General features: G+C 35.9%; 1 protein-coding gene across 10 annotated transcripts in view; it reads left to right on the top strand.

Annotated features, from left to right (window-relative positions):
• Positions 1-574: 574 nt before the first annotated feature.
• Positions 575-25379, top strand: part of Enah (ENAH actin regulator) — a 147694-nt gene continuing 122889 nt past the window's right edge. For 2 of the 10 annotated variants that reach the window (XM_058571806.1, XM_046419307.2), the window contains exon 1: positions 577-965. In XM_058571806.1, the coding sequence (XP_058427789.1) occupies positions 961-965 (5 nt within the window). In that variant the 5' untranslated portion in view covers positions 577-960. Of the gene's footprint in view, positions 966-25379 lie in introns of all 10 variants that reach the window. The other 8 variants (XM_058571804.1, XM_046419317.2, XM_046419327.2 and 5 more) reach the window with 8 other exon arrangements.

Here is a 25379-nt window from a genome sequence, read left to right as displayed (position 1 = left end):
CTGCACGGGGGCTCTCTGCCGCTAGCAGCCCCGGAGCCCCGCGGCTGGGCTGGGTGCCCAGTCACGCATCTCGGCTCCTCAAGCCGGTGCCCGCGGGTCCGGCACCCGGGAGGTCTCGGCGTCTTAGTCGGCTCATCCCGGCCGCGGAGGAGGCCCGGGAGCTCTCCGAGCCTTAGCGGAGCAGGAGGCGACGGGGAGGGGGGCCGACGGCCAAGGACAACCACGAGCTAGGAACCCCCGCCGACAGCGGCTGGGGGAGCAGCACGGATCACAGGGGGCTCGGGGGGGCGGGGCGGGGAAGCAACAAAGAGCCTTTCCTCAGCTGCCGTCGCCGAGCCCGCGCCCGCCCCTCCCCGCTCTCCGCAGTCCGGCGGGGGCCCGGCCGGCAGCGCGGGGGTGCGCCCGGCCCCCGCCTCCCCTCCCCCCCGCGCCGCCCCCTCGCCCCCGGGGGAGGGAGGGGAGGAGGGCGGCGCCTGCGTGTTCCTCCGCCGCGCGCCCCGCCTCCTCCCGGGCTCCTCGCGGCGATCCCGACTCTCCTCCCGCGACTGCAGCAGCTGCGGGTTGCACACGGCCTCGGCGGCGACGGCGGGCGCGGCGAGCGCGGGCCTGTGAAGCGGCGGCCGGGCGCGCGGCCCCGGCGGGCACCTCTCAGAGGGCGGCCGAGGAAGCTCCGGGAGGAGGAGGAGAAACCGGAGGAGGCGGTGGGAGGCGGCGGCTGCCGGGGGACCCGCTCCGCGCCTCGGCCTCTCCGCCCCCTCCCCAGTCTTTCTCTTGCTCTCTTCTCTTACACTCCGGGCCGGCGCCTCGGCTTTGTGCGAGGAGATGGTGTAGCCCTCTGGCCGCCGAAGCAGGAGCCGGACACTGTCTCCCGTCTCCGAGCTGCGTCCCCGCCCCTGGAGGAGAGACCCTCTTGGCTCGGCGTCCCCCGGCTGCTGGGGAAGCCTCCGCGCCGCCGGCACCATGAGGTGAGGGGCGCGCGGGGCGGGGGCCGGGCAGGCCATTGTGCCGCGGGAGCCGCGACCCCGCTTTCCACGGACCCCGCCTTCCCTCTCCCGGCCCGGCGCGTCTCCGCGGGTCTCCGGTCTCTTCCTCCCCCCTCTCCCTTTTGTCCCTTCTAATTTCTCTTTCTCGTAAACGACCCCAATCTCTCTGATTTGGGGGGTTCTCCCGTTTTTCCCTCAAATGCTCTTTTTTCACCTAGGATTTCCCTTATTAATTTTAATTTGAGCCTGGCTCCCTCCCCCCCCCCCCCAGCCTTTGCAAGCAAAACCCGGGAGATGGGGAGGGGTTCGAGAATCGAAGCGTGCTTGTTGCTGGGAAACAGGTATTCTTCCGTATATGTGTAAAAATTTCGTGCACTTTTAGTACAAAAGTCTCTCGTTTAATTAAAAAAGAAAAGTTTGAAGGGTCTGAAATCTCTGCGGGTAATAAAGCGCCTCTGGTAGGGGTAGGTGAAGGAGCTACTGAAAGGTGAAATTTTACGAAGGTGGGGGAAGGGAAAGAATTTATTAGGTTTACACTGGGGAGGGCAGTAAAAGGCTAGGGTAAGTAAGTTGTTTGGGGTGTGTAAGCCGGGGCGGGGGAGGGTTTTGTTTGGAAAACCCTTTTCTCCCCTTCTTCTGTGGCAGGCTGTGTTGCATTGCAGCAGCTGCTTTCCCCTCTTCTATGTAATCAATAAAACAGAAGCTAAATTATTTTTTCAGCCTCAAAGGAAAGAATTGAATGTACCATCGTATATTATTTTTTGATTGATACGGTGAAACATATGGTATGATATTTTTCTTTTTTATTTCTCCAATTGTGTAGGAGAATAAGCCATGATGTGGTATGTCATTCATTGGAGATTTTTCTCAGTCTTTCCTAAGCCTATTTTGTGTCCATAACCACCTCTCTTCGGATTGGTGCAAGACTTCGTGAGAAATGGGACTTGGTAGACTGAAGCTGATCCATTCTGCGTTATCATCTTTAAAGGCCTTCCTTTTAGTTAAACAATCGTGGATAAAGTAAAATACTCTATTTTTCTCTCCTGGAAGAGATAGTCTTACAGTTCATTTGGATTTGAATCTCCTTTGTGTTAAAGATTAATGGCCAACCGTTGCCAAGACCTTTATAATGTAATACAATGAGTTTTGAATGATATAATTTACAAATTCCGTTGCTTTAGCAAAAAAGTTCTGTCACTGAAATTCTTTATCAATTTAAGTAGTTTCCATTTTAAACTTTAGCTTTCTTTCTTTTTTTTTTAACCTATCAGAGTTGAACACATTCCAACTATTTTTAATATTTATTTTTGATGACATAGTTGTTTTCACTTAAACTTATTATGAATTTGAATTATTATTTTTTCTGATACCAACTTACAGCCCTTGATATATGATAGCTTTAAAAATTTTGTTTAATCCTAGGCGACTGACCCCTTTTACTTGTGATTTCATGCAAGTTATTTTCAAATGTAATGGGTCAGTTTTAAAAATAATTATGGTATACAAACCAGAAACCATTAATCTGGTAAAATATGGCATCAAAACTTGAGTGGTGGTTTTTGTGATTTTTTTTTTTTTATCAGGTTACTCTTGTCCTTGAAAACTCAGGAACTCTAATACTATACACACACACACACACACACACACACACACACACACACATATATAAATGTTTTTATGTTTGTGTTTTTTTTTTTTTTTTTAATCAGGTTACTCTTGTCCTTGAAAACTCGGGAACTCTAATACAATATATATATATATATATAATGTTGTGTTGTGTAATACTACATATTGATGATTTCTGCTTTAGATTTACTGCTATAGGTTTTTTTTTTTTTTTTTTTTTTCCAGTATTGGGGATTGAACTCTAAACCACTGAGCCACATCCCCAGCTCTATTTTGTATTTTATTTAAAGAGGACATCTCACTAAGTTGCTTAGTGCCTTGCTGTTGCTGAGGCTGGCTTAGAATACCGGATCCTCCTGTCTCAGCCTCCTGAGCCTCTGGCTGGTGGGCCACTGCGCCTGGCTGCTATAGGGTCTCAGAGACCAGAAGTTAATGGTCTTTTCAACTTTGGCTATATTTGTCTTAGTTTGTTAACAAACTTTGTTAACAAAGTGTGCTATTTTAAAATAAAAACAATCGAAGTTATCTAATCCAAAGATGATGAACCAAAAAGAAAAAAAGAAAGATGTTTAGGGGCTCTTTAAAGTTTAATCAGAATAGTGTAGATGTCTGTGTCAGTTAAATTGTCTTCACTTAAAAGTTCCCTGTTTGATAAAGTATAACTTTTATTTTTAAGCTCTTCTTGTTTTATTATATGGGAATCACTGCTGTTTTTCCAGGACCATAAATATAGAATGTGGTATCGAGGTCTGAAATATTTCTTTAGGCAGTCTACAGTAATTCTTTGTAGACTAATTTTGAATAATTTAAAGAGTAGAAAAGAGGATCAGATTTACACTTTGGAAACCATTGGATTGTTTGGTAGGTGGTTTGTAAAACTCCATTGTTGCAGTTAGATGTGTACAAAAGTAGAACATTCTAATATGAGGGAAAAGATTCTTGTGCTGGTAACAAAAATCTTTGGGATATTTTATGGTTAAGAAAGGACTTTTTAGCTGTGAGTCACTACCTGTAGTCATCAGCTACTTTGGAGGTTGAGGCAGAAGGATCACAAAGTCAAGGCCAGCCTGGGCAGCTTAGTGGGACCCTGTCTCAAAAATAAAAAATGAAAAAAAAACAAAGGACTGGAAATGTAGCTCAGTTGTAGAGCCCTTGCCTCATATGTGCCAGCCCCTCTGTTCAATCCCCAGTTGCTTTCAAGTACTGTCCTATAAAAGTTAGCTTTTTAAAATAGAGTCTTTTAAAGTTACATGACGGATAGTTCTCATGCCTCAGAAGCCATCCAGAAACAGGAATGCCTGAGCAGGAATTTCCAATTAAGTTGGTCAGAATTCTGAAAAGAGGAAATGATTAATATGTTGTGGCATAAGTAGCTGTGATAAGATCTCTCAAATGACTTTAATTTTAGGAATAGTGTATTAACTGTGATGTAATCTTAAAGAAAAGGGAATTGAAAAATACTTTATATTCCTAAAGTAGTCAGAAGGCAATTCTACACATATAAAATGCTGTATAGAGATTTACCTACTAATATGTTGCTTTTAAGATTGGCATTAAAGAAATGAAAAAGTATATTATGCAGGACAGTGGAGGAGTTGAGGCCAAAAAACTTAATACTTTTAGTATCCCATCCAAGCTTTTGATTCTATTCCATTTTTCATTTATGTAATCCTTCAAAAGTATACGGTGCTTTCTGATTGAGGGGTGTGTGTGTGAATGAATGTATATATGTATACAAAATACAGCATATGTCTTATTAAATGATTGAATTTAAAAATCGATTAATTATTCCAAATTTAATTATTATTGTATTATTTTAATGAAAAGAGGAGCTTGTCTGATCTAAAGTAGTTGTCTGTAGTCCAGTGGCTTAGAAGAGGGCAGAAGATTTTGGATTGACATTTTTGTGTCATTTTAAATACCAACAGCTTCCACTAGCTACTCCAAGTTTCTCACATAAAAAGGTGTAATGGGGGGCTGGGTTGTGGCTCAGCAGTAGAGTGATCGCCTAGCTCTTTCGAGGCCCTGCGTTCTATCCTCAGCACCACATAAAAATCAATAAACAATATAAAGATATTGTGTCCATCTACAACTAAAAATTGTTAAAAAAAAAAAAAAAAAGAAGTTGTAATGGGGTTGCAAAGGAGTTGATCAAGCCACTTATCTAGATGCGTGACCTTGAATTAACCACCTTATTTCACTGATACATTTAAAAAATAAGTAAAAATACAGATAATTTTTTACTGGGTATGAAGATCAAATGATAATAGATGGTACTTTGTATGCTATTAGCATTATACAGTTACATCACTCATATTATTTTGAGGCCTACTTTTGTTTTAGATTAGTTGGGTAAAACTTTTGGGTAGTTTGCTTTATATCTGGACCTTATTTAATTCAAAGATGTTAAATAGATTACATTCTGCTTACTTATTCCAATTGGTAATGCTACCATTTTGATAAAGACATTGATGCACTTCTGCGCTTGATGGGAAAGAGTGCCGTGGTTCATTAGTAATGTATGTTTAAGACATGGATTCCAGAGAATGGCACTGAAGAGTGGTTCCTGGAATGTCACTTAATTCCTAGTCATCTGTGATCTAGTCCAACTTTATTTTAGAGGTGAGGGAAACCATTTTTTAAAATTTCCTTCCTGTGTGTATGTTTAGAGACCTTGAAAAACTAATTGTGATTTTTGTTGCCTTCATTTATGGTAATGATTGATAATATATTTTAGAGCTGGGTACACTTAAAGGTTGGAAAGATCAGGTTAGATATATCAACTTGTTATTCAACCAAATTGGTTAAAGAAAAAAAGGTTAAAAAAAGATAAATCTTTTTATTTCATAGAATTGTTAATTGTGTTAAGTGAGATATCCATGAAAAGATGCAAATAGTAATCTTTTTCCCCGTGGGTCTTCATTTATACTTGTAGCTGTTGGATGTGTGACTCTCCCACAAAGATTTATTTTTGGAGCAGGAGTTAAATCTTCAATTTTTTGAATGTCAGTATTGTATTATAGGTATTTATTAAGTGAGTAAGTCTTGAATAGGAGTGTGGAGAAGTAGAGAAATTTTACTGGACTTGGTTTTCAACCTTTTGTATGTCTTGTTAGCCCAGTTGGAATAAGTAAAATAACTAGGCAGGCACCATTTGGTTGGTACAGAAAAAACTCCTTACTGGATTGATGGTTTTGATAATTTATCCTACACACAGCTTAAAAGAGGTGTGATTGTGTAACTTGTAATAAACCCAGTTTTTATCATGAATGTAATAAGAAAGAATTGGAAAAATTTGATGTCAAATTTCATACATGGGGGGGGGGGGTAGTAAAAGGGTATTTAAACCCTTCCTGGGCTAGCTTAAGATTTTCTTTCCTCCTTTTTTTTCTATCCCCACTTTTTGAAATTGATGGATGGAACTGAGTGGAAATAAAAGTTAATGAGAGGGGTTGCAGTTGTGGCTCAGTGGTAGCGTATTTGCCTAGCATATGTGAGGCACTAGGTTCTGTCCTTGGCATCACATAAAAATAAAAAATAAATAAAGGTATTAATGTTTAAAAAAAAAGTTAAAAAGAGAATCTGAGCTGAAAACTGTATGTCAGTGGATACTGCACCAAATAAAAGCTTATGAACTTTTCTGGATGAGAGAAACAAGAGGCTTCCTTGTGATGCCTTTTGGAATTGGGAAGTAGTCCCTGATTAAACCGTTTCCATTCCTGTATATTTTTATATATGCTGCATTTTTTTCTATTACATTTATTATACTGTTTATGATCATCTGGATCCATTTGACCTTTTTACATTGTAAATTCCTCTCTGACAGGGTCTTCTATTTTTTTTGTGTGTGTGTGGTACTAGGGATTGAATCCAGGGGCGCTCCCTCAGCTGAGCAAATCCCAGCCCTTCTTTTTAATTCAAATTTTTATTCTGTTATTATTCATTTGGCACCAGGGATTAAACCCAGAGGCTCTCTACTACTGAGCTTCATCCTCAGTCCTTTTTATTTTTTTGTTTAGAGATAGGGTCTCATTAGATTTTTCCAGGCTGGCCTTAGATTTGGGATCCTCCTTCTTCAGCCTTCCAAGTTGCTGGCATCACAGACAAGTGCCTTAGAACCCAGGTCCTTAATTTTTATTTTGAGATAGAGTCTTGCTAAATTGCCCAGGCTGACCTTGAATTTATGATCCCCTCAGCCTCCTGAGTAACTGGAATTATAAGTATGAGCCATCATGCCTTGCTAGTTTTTGTTTCCTGTAACTCTGTGTGTAGAAATCATCCACTAGAGGAGAAAATTGGAGGGCTGGGGTTGTAGCTCAGTGGTAGAGCACTTGCCTACATGTGTGGGGTACTGGGTTTGATCTTCAGCACCACATAAAAATGAATAAATGAAATAAAGGTATTGTGTTTATCTACAACTAAAAAATATTTTAAAAAGGAAGAATGTTAGAGAGGATAGAGTAATATATGCAAATGACTTCCTATATTTTCTAGAAATATCTATATTGGGAAGTCTCTGTTTTATAATGATTATAATAAACTTAATTAGCATATAATTTTCCCAAAGAATCCTTCTGGTGTGAAGCAGTGTTTATATATCTTAGTATAGAGGTTACATTGTGTAGGGTAAAGAGTATAGACTTTGATGTGAACTCTTGGTTCAAATTCTCTATTTGACATTTACTAAAAAACTGATTTTTAAAAATAGGTTACAAACTTTTTTTTTAAGATTTGAATTTCTCCTGTAAAGTTGAGATAATTCCGGCCTTATAGAGTTGAGAAAGTTAAAAGAAACCCTGGCATAACACTTGGCATACAAAATGGACTTGGTAAGGATAAATACCCTACTTCTGTGAACGTCTAACATCTCTTAAGTTTGTGTTAAGAGTGTGAAAAACCATGTAAAATGAAACAACTGTTTTAGAAAACAGCTTGGCAGTTCCTTAAAGTTTTAAACATTGAATTATCTTATGACCCAGCAATTCCACTTAATAGATATATACACCAGAGGTGAAAAACATATGTTCACCTAAATGCTTATGCACACGTTTATGGCATGATTATTCATAATGACCCCAAAATGGAAACAGCCCAAATGTCCTTCAGTTGATAAATGGATAATCAAAATCTGGTGGTATATCCATACAATGAAATAATATTTGGCCATCAAAAGAATAAAATTCTGATACATGCCACATGGGTAGAAACATTATGCTAAGAGAAGAATGCTAGATCTAAAAGGCCACATACTGTGTCATTCCGTTTATATGAGATATCCAGAATAGGCAGATCTATAGAGAGGAAGTAGATCAATGGTTGCCAGGAGTGAGGGAGGAATGGGAAGTGACTGCTATTGTAAAATACGTGGATGACATGTATTTTGGGGGTGATGAAAATGTTCTGGAATTAATGGTGGTGGTTGGACAACCTTGTGTGAATAATAAAAGCCACTGGATTTTAACTTTAAAATGATAAATTTTAACTAGTGTTGCACAGATATAATCCTAGAGATTTGGCAGACTGAGGCAGGAGGATCATAAGTTTAAGGCCAGCCTTGGCAATTTAGTGAGACTATCTCAAAATAAAAAATAAAAAGGACTGGAGGTGTAGCTTAGTCATAGAGTGCCCTTGAATTCAATCCCCATTAATCCTTCAGCTCATCTCCCCTCCCCCAGAAAAGGTAAATTTTATGGTATGTGAAATATATCTCAAACTCCTCTGTCTTCCAGTCCTTCTATTATTATTTTTTAATTATTCATTAGACTAGATAATATTAGAAGAAAACATCATTTGCTTTTTATATTTGTTCCTCACATTTTCATTACTTTGGATTAATATTGACATTCATGATTTCTAAAGAAGAGACATCAGAGACAAAACCATTGAGCAGGTAGGAGGGCTGAAGTAGAAATCTTAATAGTGGTGCCATGAGAGGCCCGAAATATTTTGGAACCCTATCTTCCTGCTAATTTCAGCCATTTCTTTTTATAAATAAGGATGACTAAGGCCATCAATAAAATGTGATGAAGCAAATCCATCAGAGTCTTTGGAAAATGGTTTAATTTAGATGGTGATTTTCTTGAGTCTTTTTACAGTAGTCTCATATACCAGTGAAAAATTTTGTCTTTCTGTAATGAGTAGCCATGATGATATTTCTTAATGAGCTGAGTACTTTTCCAGTGGTGAAGGCCTTTTAGAATATCCACTTTTGATAATACCTCATGATAAGAATTCAAAATGACTACCCTTCACTGTGCTTTAGAAGTCTTCTGTCTGTTGTCCTTTTTGGTATTTGTGTGGTCAACTTGGTGGAGAAGAAACTTCATGAAGAATGTTAGAACATAAGTAAAATAAAATGAATCATTCTTTAGGTCGAATATCAAGGAAGTTCATGTTGTTTTACAGTTCAGTGAATGCATGTTTTTGTGAAGGTTTCATAATTATTAAATGTAATTTTTAAATTATTTTTAAAATTGTAGGTGGACATTTTGAATGTACCTTTATTTTTGTTTATTTTTATGTAGTGCCAGGATCAAACTGATTGCCTCACACATGGTAGGCAAGTGCTCTACCACCGAGCCACAACCACAGCCCTAAATATCAGTTGTTTGAGTCTGCTTCGTTCTGTAGTCCTGAGATTTCCCTTTTCCTTCTCCCTTCCAGTTTTCGTTTCATATTAGAGTGTTATGGTAAGTAAAATTGTAACTATTGAGCTTTTAACTTAGGATTTGTGAATTTTAAGTGTTCATTTAAAGCTTTTCTTTGTAGTCTCCTTAAAATTTGTATTTGTACTATTTTTAGAAAATGAACCAGTTATGATTGTCCATTTTTAATTTTTCTTTTCATTTTAAAATAGCATAGATTTTGCACAGATTTTAAAAGGCGTGGAAAGTATAAAGATGTTAAAAACTCAAATCCAAAATGATAAAGAATTTGAACATTTAGATATATAACTTTCTAGATTTTTTTTTGGAATGTATTTGAAATTATATGTGCTTGTGAATGAATAAAGTGACATTGTACTATTTAAACATGGAATTGTATCGTATTGTGCTCCTTTGTACATACTATATATCTATATAATTTTAAGTGACTGAATAGTATTTCATTGCTTTGGATGGATGACTACTTATTACTTATGAACTTTTATATTTGTTCTCACTATTTTTGTCATTATGAAAACCACTTAATTGAAAAAATATATATGAATATATAGGTCTTTATTTTCATATCTGATTATATTTTAGGATAAAGTTTTAGAAGTAAAATCAAGAAGTAGTATTATGTATTTTTTCCTTTCCTTTCTCTTGTCTGTATCTGATTGTTGTCCTGCCAGGTCTACTTCCATTTGTGTCTGTCTATCTCACTGACAGTATTTAAACTCTATGACACTGAACAGTTAGTATTTCTTTATTTCCATTCTTGTCCCTTGTTCTTCATGCATAAGTCAGAGTGATCTTGAAGTGGAAAACAACTATTTTTATTTCCATCCTAAAGCCTTCAATGGTATCTTATTTCTAAAATAAACTCCAAATTTAATAATAAAATCAATTTTATTAAGGTCCTGCCTGATCTCTGACTGTATTCCTATTTCCCAGCACAGGCCTCTGTGAATGTGCAGTTAAGTCTTTGAAGGAATAGTGAATGAAGCGAAATTACTATAATGAAGGGAATTATTCTCTCCAACTCTGGACATTATCATCAGCCTTTTTAATCTTTGCCAGTCTGATAGGAAAAGGCCTTATTGTTTTAATTTGTATTTTTTTGCTAGTAGGGTTAAACATTTCTTCATGCAGTGTCTATTGGGCATCTTATTTTTCTGTGAATATCTGTTTATGTATTATTTTCCTAGTGGGATATTTAGTTTTTCGTATAATGATGTATAATGTCTTAAGGATATTAGCCTCTTATGATGTATGTATGGTATATCAGTTTTCTACTGCTATTTAAAAATCCACCTCAAAACTAGTGAAGTATTGTATAGGTTGGCTGGACAGTATTTTTGGTCTAACCTGGACTCACTTGTGTGTTTTTATTCGCCTTGCTGTGTTCATCTGATGTGTGTGTGTCTGCCTCCTCCCTTCCTCCATCTCTCCCTTAGTAGTAGCATCCTTCTGAGGAGACCTTATCCCAGAATTTATGCAAGTTCTTATTAAACTTTCCCTTATATCCTTTTTGCTTACGTCTCCTTGTCAGTGCAAGTCATATGGTTAAGTCCTGAGTCAGTGCTGGAGGAGACAAAAAAGGACATATATCAAGAGGTGTGGTTAATTGGAGACCATGATGTAAAGTCTGTTACATGTATCTACTAAATTTGTCACTTGTGTTTTAATTTTGTTTGTTTTGGTACGAAAGTTTTAAAATTTCAAGCTAGATCCACTGTTCTATAGTTTTTGCCTTTGATGTGCTTTCCCTAACCTAAAATTACGTATGTATTTACCTATGTTTCCTTCTTCAACACTTGTGGCTTAATTTATGTTTAAATTTAAGCTGCCAGAAATTAATTTTGGTGTAAAATGAAAGGTGGTTATCTAAATATAAATGTTTATATATATATATATATATATATATATATATATATATATATATATATATATATAATATATATATACACACACACGCATACATGTTGTGTGTTAAATATATTTTGTTGAATCCTTTCCATTGATTTGACATACTTTATTTGTTGCATACTGAATTCCCATAAATCTATTTCTGGACTCATTAATTATCTAGTTTTATACTACTATTTCATGATTTTTTGTTGTTTTTGGTGGTGTTGGGGATGGAACCCAGTGCCTCAGGTATGCTAGGTAAGTGCTCTACCACTGAGCTGTGAATGTGCTCTAGCCCTTTTATTGATGAATTATTCTTTATTTTATTATTTTTAAAAATTTTTTAAATTTTTTAGTTGCAGACAGACACAATACCCTTTTTATTTATATTTTTTGTGGTACTGAGGATTGAACTTAGTGCCTCACATGTGCCAGGCAAGTACTCCACCACTGACTAAAACCTCAGCCCCTGTTTTCTTATTTTTCAAAGTTTGATTTGCTATTCTGTTTAGTGTTTTCAGATTAGTTTTTGAATTGTGTCAATTAAAGCCAATAAAAATGAAATAAAAAAGAAAATGTATCCCCTCAAAACCCTTTGGGATTTTTATTAGCATTATATTAATGGATTAATATGGGTAGGCAAGAGAATTGGTCCTTTTATAGTACTGGGTTTTCCTTTTTTTCGTTTTTCATTCAGATTTTTAAATTTCATCTTTAGTAAAGTCCAATAATGCATTAGTTTCTAGTTTATTAGGTTTTGATGTAGTACCTTTACAAAAGTTCTTATGTGTTTAGAAATTAGCTGCATAATTTTTATTATTTAAAATTGTATGCTACATATTATCCTAATTACATCTGTTCTAATTTTTGTTTTTAAAGCATAAAGCTTGTGTTTAAAGTTTTTCTTTAGTAATTAACTTATTTCCAATGTTGGTGTTTATATTCCCATTTGCTTAAGAGTTTTTAAAATATGATAGCTAATAATTATTGAGTTCTTAACTGCCTGAAAAGCTTACATATGGACTCATTTGTTACTCCTCCAACAGCTTATAAATTTCCAACTATTTTTATATCAATTTTCTAGATGAGGAAACTGAGGCAAAGTGATTAGGAACTTGCTCAGTGCCACCCAGCTAGTAAACAGTGGAATTGTGATCCCATCTCAGGCAGTCTAATGCAGTGATTTTTTTGGGGGGGGCTGCTGGTGACTGGAGATTGAACTCAGAGGCACTTGACCACTGAGCCACTTCCCCAGCCCTTTTTGTATTTTAGAGACAGGGTCTCACTGAGTTGCTTAGTGCCCCACTATTGCTGAGGCTGGCTTTGAACTCTTGATCCTCCTGCCTCAGCCTCCTGTGCTGCTGGGATTACAGGCATGTGCCACTGTGCCCAGTTAATGCCAGTGATTTTTAACTGTAAGTTCTTGGGTCTCTCTGTAATGGTTAACTTTATGAAGTGAACTGCATGTTAATGTTTGAATGTATTTTCCCTTGTGATTTCATATATAAAGGGTCTTTATTTTCTCAAAATGATTGGTACAAGAAGAAGGCCATATAGAATGAATTAATGTGGAACATTTCAGTGTGTTGTGGGGATGGGGAGAGAAGCCTTTATATGGATTTAATCTTGCAAAATGAGACAAAATTATGAAAATGTTCGTATTATGGTTGCAACTGTGTGTTAAATACTTAGAATGGATGAAAAATAAATCACGTGTTGATTGCTTATTTTTTTTTTACATATTTTTTTCTGACAAAATTGCAAAGTAGCAGGAAGCTATATATTTTTCACCTTTCTGGTGAACTTTTCCAGTATGATAAAGTAATTTTTAATCTCGGCATGGTGGCTGCTCAGGGGCTGAGGCTAGAAGATTGAAAATTCGAGGTTAGCTTGGGCAATTTAGTGAGACCTTGTCTTAAAAAGGCCTGGGGATGTAGCTCAGCGGTAAGAGTGTTACCTAGCTTGAAATGAGATATTGGACTCCATTCCCAGTAACAGGGAAAAAAAAAGTCATTTTTGCCAAAGTACTCAGGCATCATTAGTTTTTCTAGGAGCATTACTTATTTCAGATGATTTTTTAAAAATATTTTTTTTCAGTTGTAGTTGGACACAATACCTTTATTTTGTTTATTTTTATGTGGTGCTGGGATTGGACCCAGTGCCTCACGCATGCTTGGCAAGTGCTCTACCACTGAGCCACAACCCCGCTCTCAGATGATTTTTTTTTTTTAACCTCCTACTAATCTCATCTTTGTTAGTTTTCTCCAATTATTAACTGATTATTTCAGCTAAAATATGTTCAGCTGCAAGTACTAGATTTCAAGTGCTTAAACATTAGTAAAAAAAAAAAAAAATATTTCATATAATTGGAAGTCTAGAGGTAGTGTAGGCTCCACATGGCAACACTCAACAAACAGCTCACTGTTTTTGAGCCCCCGTGTCTATTTGTCATCTTTGGTATTTTGTTTCATCTTCATCTTGGAAGCAGGAAGGCTTCAGGATTTCTAGGCTTCACACATTCAGACTCAGTAATTCTTGGAGGCAGTAAGACTATCACTTTTTGTGTTTCTGTTTAAACCCTAGAAGGTATAATTTATATAAAACTAAAGGCATAAATCATTAGTAAACATCCAGCTTGGTGAATATGTATACGACTCTGTCTAGCTATCAACCAGGTTGGATATAGAACATACTTACTACCTCATTAAGTTCTCTCATGTCTCTTCCCAGTCAGTATCCTTCTCAAAATTCATTTTTTGTAGTGGCTTTGCCATTGGTTGGAAACAGTTTTCATCATTTTTAATGACTTCATTTTTCTTTGTTTTAGGATGACATTTGCTTCCCTGGCAACTTCTGGGATTCTTATAGAGAACATTTGTATTAAGAGCCTTGTATCTGTTTTGTCCTGTGTTACATTTTTACATATATTTTTCTGAATCTTCTATAATTTTTTGTGGTGGTCGATTGTCCCCATTCAATCTGTTATCTGTGCTGTAGTCAGAAAGATCATTCTGAAATTCAGGTTTGATCAGCTCAGCCTGCTTCCATGTCTTCTGTTGCTCTTAGATTTAAGACTAGGCTCCTGCTTACTAGGGGCTAAGTCTGGTGTGATTCGTTTTGTAAATCCAAAGCTAGTAAAATGGGCCAATAAAGGAGATCCTGAAAAATTGCTTTTAAATAAGTAAAGATGTGCTTGGACATAGCCTATTCCGGTATGCTTAGTTCAGCGGGGAAGAGGCATCCATCAGTTTTAAAAGAGCAGTAGAGCAGTACATGGGCCAGGAGGGTAGGGACCATTTCATGTATTTGTGGTTGATTCCCTTCTAAATAATTTCTTTATCAAAAAATATTTAAAATTTCCTCTGATATTTGTGTCTCTTAGTTACAGCAGATCACCAATGCTATTTAAATGTTAAACTTTTTTTTAAGTGCTGGGTATTGAACCCAGTGTCCTGCATATGCTAAGCATACATTCGACCACTGCGCTGTACCCTCCATCCTGTGTGTGTGTGTGTGTGTGTGTGTGCATATGTATATATATATAATTTCTTTTCCTTTTCCTTTGGTGCTAGGAATTGAACACAGAGGCACTCTACCACTAAGCTATCCCCAGCCATTTTAATTTTTTATTTTGAGACAGCTCTAGGCTGGCCTAAAATTTGTGATCCTCCTGCCTCAGCCTCCTGAATAGCTGGGATTACAGATAGGCACTACAAGCCTCTAGTATTTTTTAATTGGCAAGTCATAGTTGTATTATATTTTTGTAGTACAGTGTGATATATATATAGTATATAATGTGGAATGATTAAAAATCAAACTAATTTATCTGTTACCTCTATATTATTTTGTTGGTGATAATTTGAAATTTATTGTTAGTTTGAAATATGTAATGAATGTTATTTATTTATTTTTTACAAAGTAATGTACAGGAATCTTCTTTTTTTTAATGAATTTTTTAATATTTATTTTTTTTTTTAGTTTTCGGTGGACACAACATCTTTATTTGTATGTGGTGCTGAGGATCGAACCCAGCACCGCGCGCATGCCAGGAGAGCGCGCTACTGCTTGAGCCACATCCCTAGCCCCTGTAATGAATGTTATTATTAACTCTAGTCACCCAGCTGTGCAATAGATCTCATGTCAGTGTTAACTTTATATTGTTCCAGTAAAGTGTTATTTTACTTCAAGGGAAATCTCTCCTAATACTTTATTTTTATTTTATAGTTTTCTGGATATGCAGTTTTTCATGGTGTATTCATTTGGGGGACAGGTAGTCAAGTTTAGGCTCAGCATTGACCCCAAAGATGTTATTTACTGTGAAACCTTGACTATCCAAAACCTCATTTTCTTTTCTGCAAAATGGGATTAATAATCACTTGCCTCCTTTTGAGAATTACCATACTAAGTTTAGAGAATTTATGGATTTGGAATTGGTTCACATAATTGTGGGGTATAGTAAGTCTGAAATTTATAAGACAGACCAGCCGTCTGGAAATTCACATGAGCTGATGTTGAATTGTATGTTTGAAGTTTGTAGCAAAACCTGGGTATGATGGTGCATGCCTATAATCCCACCTATTTGGAAGGCTGAGGCAGGAGGATTGCAAATTCATAGTCAACCTGGGCACCTAAGAAGACCCTACCTCAAAATGAAAATGGCTGGGGTGTGACTTGGTGGTAGAAAGCTTAATCCTCAGCTAGTACTGCCAAAAAAAAAAAAAAAAAAAAAAGGCAGGGCAGGCCAGTAGGCTGAAAACTCAGGCAGGATTCCTATGTGATAGTCTTGATTCAGAATTCCTTTCTTTTAATTTCTACCTTCTGGTGTTTGGCAGACGTGGCATTTTTTGACTTATAGCGGTCTTCTGCTCCTGTGGCCACATGACAACCTGTTCCTTGTACCTCTGTATAAATATAACATTTTCCTCTTAAAAGAATACCAGCCATATTGGATTAAGGATCTGTCACCCTATTCTATCTTTAGTAACCCTATTTCTAAATAAGGCTACATTCTCTGGTTTTGAGGGTTAGGACTTAAACTTTTTAGTGTTTTCCTTTGGGGTGTGTATCACAACTTTGATCTCATTCATATCTCCCTTTATTTAGATGAACTGATAGATATAGAAGAAAACTTGCATATACATGTTAAATATATGCAAAGAATACACAGTAAGCTACTGGAGCTAATAAATGAATTTAGCAAAGTTGTATGAGATTAGCATGTAAAAATCAGTTTTGTTTCTATACAGCAGCAAGGAATCATCCAAAAAGGAAATTAAGAAAAGCAATTCTGTTTATAATAACATCTAAAGGAATAAAATACCTAGGAATAAATTTTACCAAGGAAGTGGAAGACTTGAACACTACAACATTTTTTGGAAGAAAAGATGATCTAAATAAATGAAAAGATCTGTGCTCATAAATTGAAAGACTTATTATTAATGTAATAATACCACTCCAGGTTATGTAACAGATACAGTGCAGTCCCTATCCAAATCCAATGATTTGATTTTTTTTCAGAACTAGAAAAACTCATCATAGATTCAAGGAGCTTTAAGGAATCCCATCTAACCAAAGTAATCTTTTTTTTCTTTTAATTTTTATTAGTTATTGATGGACCTTTATTATTTATTTTTTAGTTTATAAGTGGTCCTGAGAATTGAACCCAGTGCCTCACACATGCCAGGCAAGCATTCTACCACTGAGCCACAACTCAGCCCCATAACCAAAGTAATCTCTAAAAACAAGATTGAAGGACTCATTTCCCAATTTTAATACTTACTGAAAAGCTGAAGTAATCAAAACAATGTAGTATTGGTGTAAGGACAGACCAGTGAATACAATAGCAACTCAAAAGTAAACGTACATTTTTCGGTCAATTGATTTTTCTTTCTCTTCTTCCCCCCCACTTCCTTTCACAGTGCTGGGGATTGAGCCCAAGGTCTTACACATGCTAGACAAGTGCTCTAAGTGATTTTCAGAAAATAATATAATAAAACTATATTTTAATGTTTTTTTTAATGTTTTTATGTATAATAAAATAATTATATAAATATTATAAATTTGTTTATAATAAAATTTAAAAATTAAAAAATATTTTAATATAACTTTTCTATATATTATATATTTGATGCTGGGAAAATGATATTCTTTTGAAAGAGATTTTAATGTTTTTTTCCCCACAATAATCAATACCTACCTCAAAATCAGAGATTGAGTCACAGCACTATGGATATCTGGGTTGAGATAATTTTGTGTTGTGGGCTGTCCTGTGAACTATATGATGTTTAGCAGTATCCCTGGTCTCTACTAGATTCCAATAGTATACTGTTCAACTTTTTGCTCTAGTAGTGACAATCAAAATGTCTCCAGGGCTCAGAATCACTGGTTAAGCTCTAAATTCTGTAAGATTGAGCTGACTTACTACTTTTATAAATATGCTGAAGGTTTAAAACATTGAAATGTTTTGTATTTAAATGAAGAGGTGACTCTCCTGCCATGTACTACTTTTTTTTTTTTTTTTGATACTGGGGATTGAACTCAGGGACATTGGACCCCTGAGCCACATCTCCAGCCATATTTTATATTTTTTTTAGAGAGAGGGTCTCATTGAGTTGCTTAGCGCTTCGCTGTTGCTGAGGCTGGCTTTGAACTCATGATCCTCCTGTCTCAGCCTCTCGAGCCACTGGGATTACAGGCGAGTACCACAGCCCCGGGCCATGTCCTACTTTTGTTATAAATGTTGCATTTCTGTTTAGTTACTTAGACTTTTTTGTTGTTGTTGTTGTTGTTGTTACGGGTAATTGAATCCAGGGATACTTTTACCACCGAGCTATATCCCTACCCCCTTTTCATTTTTTATTTTGAGATAGGGTTTTGCTAAGTTGCTGAGACTGGCCTTGAACTTGTGGTCCTCCTGTTTCTGTCTCCTGAGTCTCTGTGATTACAGATGTGTGCTGAGAAAAAAAAAATCAAAATCAATTTCTATATTAAAAATCAAGTTGACGTAAGTCCATTTGTAAGTTAGTTATCTGAAGATGAAAAAAATCAGCTTTTAAATTTTACATAAATGAAATGGAAAAAAGTAAAGTGCTTTTAGAGAAATTATTGTATTTCATGTTAGTGCAGTGCAAATATTAAAACTTAATTCACTGTTTAAAGACTAAGTTTTGATCCCCCCAAAATTGGTATACAATTTCCTCACTGATTCAGATCTTGATAGATGAAGATCCAACACTTACCTGGTATAGGGTATGATTTCTTGTTGGTAAAATGGAGCATCTCTGAAAGCTAACCTTATGGTCATATTTGTCCACATTGATGCAAACTAAGTGGACTTACCAACTATATGTAAGATAACTTTTAGCATTCCTTAGATAAAATAAGAAGATATTTAACAAGTAGTTGCTACTGTTTGTTAATAAGCATCTAAAGGCAGATGAGGCATTTGTCATTTCATTTAATGGATTAGAATAAACCATGAGATTAATGTCCTCATTATTCTTTTACAGTAAAGGAAACCAAAGCTTAGAAAGAATGCTTAAAGCAATTTAGCTAAAATTATATCATTGGTAAATGACAGCTGAGATTCAAATCAGAGTCTGCAGAACTTTAAAAAAGCCTTGCTCTTACTTTATATGACTTTCTTTTTAGGTACTGGGGATTGAACTCAGGTTTTTTTTTTTTTTTAAACCTCTCAGCTACATTCACAGTTCTTTTTATTTATTTTTAAATTTTGAGACAGAATCGTATTAAGTTTGCCCAGGCTAGCCTTCAACTTGTGATCCTCCTGCCTCAGCCTCATGTGGCCTCTTCTTATTTTACCTTTTAATGCTGTTTACTTCTCACATTTCATTTTCCATCCTTAAGATCACATCCAGTACTGTCTAAACTCTCATGCTGGAGTTTGTGTAGGAAGTGGTAAGAAATGTGGCAGATTGGGATGGATTGTATAAGGCTTTGAGTGACAGGCGTTAAAGGAACAAAACTAAAGTGAAGTGTACTTCCTGTGCATTATTTCTTCCAGTTTCTTTTTCTTTTTCTTTTTTTTTTTTTTGTATTGGGGATTGAACTGAGGCATGTATTACCAAACCTTTTTTTTTTTTTTTTTTTATCGAGACGGGGTCTCACTGAATTGCTTAGGGTCTTGCTAAATTGCTCAGTCTGGTCTCAAACTTGAGACTCTCTGCCTCAGTCTTTGAATTTTCTAGGATTATAGGCATGTGCATCTGTGCCTGCCTACTTCCAGTTTCTTAAACAGCTACACAGAATAGGTATTATCCTTATGAATGCCATTGCGCAAGATTACATAGTCACTAAGTGGTATTACCTGGACCTGAACCGAGCTTTGTCTCATTTCCAAACCTATATGTACTTTACCTTAAGTCTTTTATTTGAAATGATTTAAATTTTGGTGATAGACTTCCAGATTTGGGGCTTTGAGGTGCAGCTGTAAAATTATTTTGAAGAATACTTGAATCTCTATGTGTACTAAAACTTTGCTTAAAAAAATGCTAGTCTGCTTGTGTATTATACTTCAAGTATATGTAGATGCTTTTGTGATAATTTATAGATTCATTTAAGAGCAAGTAAATTCAAAGTGCTTTTAAGTCATATTTTCTCAGTTGACTAAAGTAGAACCAACTATTCATGAACCTAAAGGGTGTTTTCTCATGTCTGAAAATATTTAGAACCACTATTTAAATTGATTTTCTCTGTATTGAATCTGTTTCTTATTTAATCTATTTCTTAGGTAGGGCTTGGCATCTAACAGTCTTAAAATTAAAAGGGATACCCCAAAACAAAGTATTTAAAGTAATGGCAAAAATAACTACTTTTTTTTTTTCTCTTGTTCTTTAGGTGCAGTGGAATTTAAAAAAAAAAAATTGTGAAATGATACCAGTTACCTATATAGGTAATCCATAGAAATATTTCAGACAAACTCTGAGTAAAAGAAAAATTTAAACCCTTAGGAAATGATAGTTCTTTCTTGTAAATTATGATTTTTTAAAAAATATTTTTTTAGTTTTTGATGGACCTTTATTTTATTAATTTATTTATATGCAGTGCTGAGAATCGAACCCAGTGTCTCAAACATGTGAGGCAAGTGCTCTACCACTGAGCCACAACCCCAGCCCGTAAATTATGATTAAAAAAACCCACAAAAACCCAGAAAGGATCAAATTATTTTAAATCACGAATTGAAGATGTGTTGGGATGCTGTTATCTGTTGTTTTTTAAACTCTTAGAGATAATGCTTTCAAATGAAGTGTGGTCCAAAAATGAGGTTTAGCAGTTTTTTTTTTTTTTTTTTTTTTTTGGTTTAGCAGTTTTTTGCAAGTACATAGAGAAATATGAGAATGAAGTTGTACCAGTATTTTCAAGTTGTAAATATGTTGGAATTTGGGCTTTGTATGTATAGTTTTAGAATTTATATCATATAACTACTGATATTGGTGGTAGTCTATGCAAATTTGTTTTGGTATACCTTCCCAACCTTGATGGGGTTAATTGTGGCTTGGCAAATCAAGAAAAGGAGTTCTGTTTTCTGACTGCAGAATCTTGTTGCTATGCAACAAACATTGTCAGTCAGTGTTGGGTATAGTAAATTGGTATTCTCTGTCCCTTTTTACCACATGTTTATTTTGTAATCTGAGAGAAGTGGTTTAGGGCTATTTAGTAAGATTTTATTTTAAAACGGGCATTTAAATATTTTTGTTGTTGTTGCTATTTGTAATTGGTATATTTAAGGTCTGTGAAGTTTTTCTGTTCTTAAGTAGAAGATACATGAAAATGCTTTCTTTCAAAGAAAGGGTTTATAGATGTGTTCCAAGTTGTTTCAGGTTAGTGTGGTTTATTTTTGTGATGTTACTGTAAGAGAGGTTAATATTGCCAACTTCCAAAGAGTAGATTTTTGCTTGAGAATTCAAGTTACGTAATTTGACCATAGTACAACAGATTATTTTGAAATTTATTTTGGAAGAATATGAACCCAGGAGTTGGTAACCTGTATCTTCAAACTGCTTTGATAAATTTTTTTTTTTTTAAGTAGGAATCCTAAACTTTTATATAGTCTCTCATAGAATGTAGTAGTTTAATTTTCTATCAGGAAAAATTAAAATGTTTTAATAGAAAATGGGTAAAGGATAATAGCCTTTTTTATTATGATAAAAATATACATTATATGAAATTTACCCTTTTAACTATATTTGAATGCAGTGATTGGCATTAAGTAAGTGCTGATCATTTGTGCCACAATTACTTCTACCCATCTTCACAATGGGTAGGAGCATCCTATTTAGTAGAACTTAGCCTAAGCTGCTTCTAAATTCTTTAGATAAATTAAGTCACCTCATCTATCTAACAAGTCTATCTATATGGTTGTTAGTACTTTTGTTTTGTTCCAAATAAGAAGACTGAGGCACAGAGAGGAGGAACACAACTAGTAATTAGTGGAGCCAGGTTTAAAGCACCAGCAGTTTTATTCTGCTCTCAACTATTGTGCTATGTTGCCCTCTTTTGGAATTACTTTGTTTTCTCTTCAGTGGTATGAGCAATGATTTTTAAAAATTATTTTCTGTCAGCTTTTCCAAGTAAAGTTAATATATTTTTATAGCATGTTGGATTGCTAATGACTTTGGTTATAATCTGTGAACTCTTTTAGTCCTTTTTTCTAAAAAATTTAAAAGGTTGTAGTTTATTTTATATTGTGGTTAGTTGTTTTATAAAATTATACACATTATGGTTGGTTATGTAAAATCATTTTTTTAGTTGTTGATAGGCCTTTATTTTATTTGTTAATATGTGGTGCTAAGAATCGAACCCAGTGCCTCACACATGCCAGGCAAGTGTGCTACCGCTGATCCACAGCCCCAGCCCTATATAAAAATAATTTAACTTCACTTTTCAGTTTGTTTCTGGATCATTTTCCATATTGTTCCTTCTAACAGAGTATGCAAATAATTGAAATTATTTTCTGATAATTTAATACAAATATAAATAGAAAGGTACACTGTTGTTAAAATTCTAATATGATTTCATTTAGTCTAAACCCATTTGGCATTGAGTCATCTACTTAGTGTACAGTATTTTCTAAATCCTTATTCATGGATAATTTGGAGTGAATATATAGCATTGGTGATTTAGAATAAGGAAGCCAGGAATGAAAAGGAGAAAAGCATTGCAGGGAGTCATTTGAGCTTAAGATAAATGTGAATGATGGACTTTTGCAGGCTCCACTTTCCTCTTGCTGGGCATTCACTGTATCTGTGTTCCAGTCTTTAAGAAACCTCACTTTCACCAGGAGCAGTGGTGCACACCTGTAATCCCAGTGGCTTGAGAGGCTGAGGCAGGAGAATCACTAGTTCAAAGCTAGCCTCAGCAAAAGAGAGGTGCTAAGCAACTCAGTGAAATCCTGTCTCTAAATTAAATATAAAATAGGGCTGGGGATGTGCTCAGTGGTTTAGTGCAATCCCAGTACCACCAAAAAAAAAAAAAAAAAGAAACCTCGTGGGTTCCCTCTTTGATCCTCTCTGTCAGCCCTTGAATGTTCTGGTAGATTTACCTTGAGAACCCATCTGAATTTGTGTTTCCATTTTGCTCAACCAGATTTACTCAATAGTCATTTTTTTTTAATATTCATCTTTTAGTTGTAGTTGGACACAATACCTTCATTTTATTTATTTATTTTTTATGTGGTGCGAGGATCTAACCCAGGGCCTTGCACATGCTAGATGAGCGCTCTACCGCTGAGCCACAACCCCAGCCCCCCCACTTTGCTTTTTATAACCTTCACAACCTTTATATCTTTGCATCAACTTTTAAGTAAAAATTTTTCCTTTTATATTTGTACATTTGATTTTATTTGGCGCATTTTGATGTTTTGCATTTTCCATGCTTTAAAAAAACTTCTCAGAATTTTTTTTTAGTTGCTGCATATTTTCTTTATAATGGCTGCTTACATGGTTTTGAATGATTTTTGTATAATGAATAATGCTTTCCTGAAATTGAAGTTTTTTTCCCCCTCCTAATTGCAGACTAATTCCTTAAGATAGATTTCCAGAAATAGTATCAGATCTCTGAAGAAATAAAAACAATTTTTAAAAGCTCTTGAATCATATTGCCAAAAAGCTTTCTAGAAGTGTTGTGCCAGTTTTCATGCCAGCCAGTAAATATATGGAGTGTCCGTTTCTCTACAACCAGCAACAGCAGAGAGTGCTTTGACATTGACCTTAAAATCTAAGAATAATTGACTTATGGCTTTGCTGAGCTTTTAAACAGATATACACTTAGAATTATAATTGTGGTTGTGATCAGATTCAAGAGAAGGCAGGCCTGGTTCACCTGTTTCTGCTCCCTAAACTGTTGATGTAGTCACAGCCCAGTTAAGGTACATCTTTTTGGATGTATGAGGTGATTGACTTTTTTTTTTTCCTGCTTTTTAGCTTTCTTAATTATTTTGATAAGTTGTATGGGATGGGGACAAAGCAGTGTGGGTTTCATTTCACATTTCCCTTCAAAGCTGGGGTAATTAGGCTGTCTTCTCCATCCTCCAGTGGGCTCTGTGTGCCTATGGAAGTATCTGAAATTGGGTTTAATACCCACCTTGTCAAAAGAGATACTTCTTAGCTCTTACCTGATCTATTTTAGAAAATCATTTAACTCTAGAGGTAAATGGCTTTTTCCAAAAACTTGTTTGGGAATTCCTAAATATTAAATACAGATAGAAAATCACCTCATTGGGCTGGCAATATAAAGTGGTAGACTGTTTGCCTGGTATGTGTGAGGCCCTGGGTTCCATCACTGATACTGCAAAAAAGAAAAAAAAAAAATCAGTAAACTTCTCCTATGAATAGAAGGTAGTCAAGGGAAAGTTGAGAATGAAGGTCTTATGTTGCTTTCACTGGCTTCATAACATCACTCAGTACAGCTGATCATCTTGGACTCAAATCACTTTGTTTTAAAGTGGTTTTAGGCTTTCATGGTTCTCACATTATCTTACTGGCTGCATCTCCAAGTCCTTTCCTACCTTTTGATTCTCTTCTCCCCCTCCCCATACTTTCCCAATGTTATTCAGCTTTTAGTTTGACAATCGGTGTGTTGCTGATTCACAGATTTATAGTTTCTGGCCAGCTCTCTCTCCTTAGTTCTTTTTGTGTACCCAGTAGTTTTTGAAATATCATATGTCTAAATCAATAAATAAATTTGTATGTGATATTTTCATACAAATTTATACTTACTGCTGAGTGTGGAGGTGCAGGCCTGTAATCCCAGCGACTCAGGAGGATCTTAAGTTCAAAGGCAGCCCCAGTAACTTAGCAAGGTCCTAAGCAATTTAGTAAGAACCTGTCCCTAAATAAAATATAAAAAAGGGCTGGGGATGTGACTTAGTGGTTAAGTTCAATCCTTGGTGATTGATATATATTTTACTGATAGTAGGTTTTCAGTGAGAATTTTAACTATTTAGAGTTTCAGCTTTTTAAAGAACATGTGCAAAATTTATAAGTAATATCAATTTAAGGCTTGTGATATGAATCTAATGTCTTTCTCTATTATTTTGTAAGCTTTAGCTCTTACAGTATTTCTTCTGATAGGCCAGAAAGAGGTTTACTTATTTCCTTCCCAATAACTGAGTACAAAAATTCTCATTAAAGGGTTTTACTTCTGTGAACTATTTATGCTATATACCTGTGCTGTTAAATATCATTTCTTTTTAATGATAATTTAATGTTAAATATCATATCATTTTCTGTTTAGTATTTCATGACAGCTGACAATAATTTGAATTCTGCATGGTGGTATTACTTGCCTACTTAGTTCAGTTTTGCTAACATCAGTACTTTTCTAGAGCATAATATACATTTATTTGTCTATTGCCTTATACAAATGAGAGAAAAATAGAAGAAATCAAATGTTAATGATGACACAGTTGGTATAAAGATGAAAGTAATTAAGTATTCCAAAATTGGCAGTTCTTCAGTGTCTTAGTCTGTTCTTGCTGCTACAACAAAATACCATAAAATAGTTAACAATAAATTTATTTTTCATAGTTCTAGAGTCTGGGAAGTCCAAAATCAAGGTACCTGCAGATTTGATGTGTGATGAGTGCTGCTGTCTGCATCTAGATGGCACCTTATTGCTGCATCCTCACATGGTGGAAGGCATGAGTTTAGCTAGTTCTCCACATCCCAGTTTAAGAGAATTCATCCCATTCTTGAGT

Source organism: Marmota monax, unplaced genomic scaffold (genome assembly GCF_021218885.2).
Source record: "Marmota monax isolate L192 unplaced genomic scaffold, Marmota_monax_Labrador192_F-V1.1 WCK01_AAM20220418_F8-fsc00153, whole genome shotgun sequence".
Classification (NCBI taxonomy): Eukaryota; Metazoa; Chordata; class Mammalia; order Rodentia; family Sciuridae; genus Marmota; species Marmota monax.
This window is presented reverse-complemented; position numbering and strand designations above follow the sequence as displayed.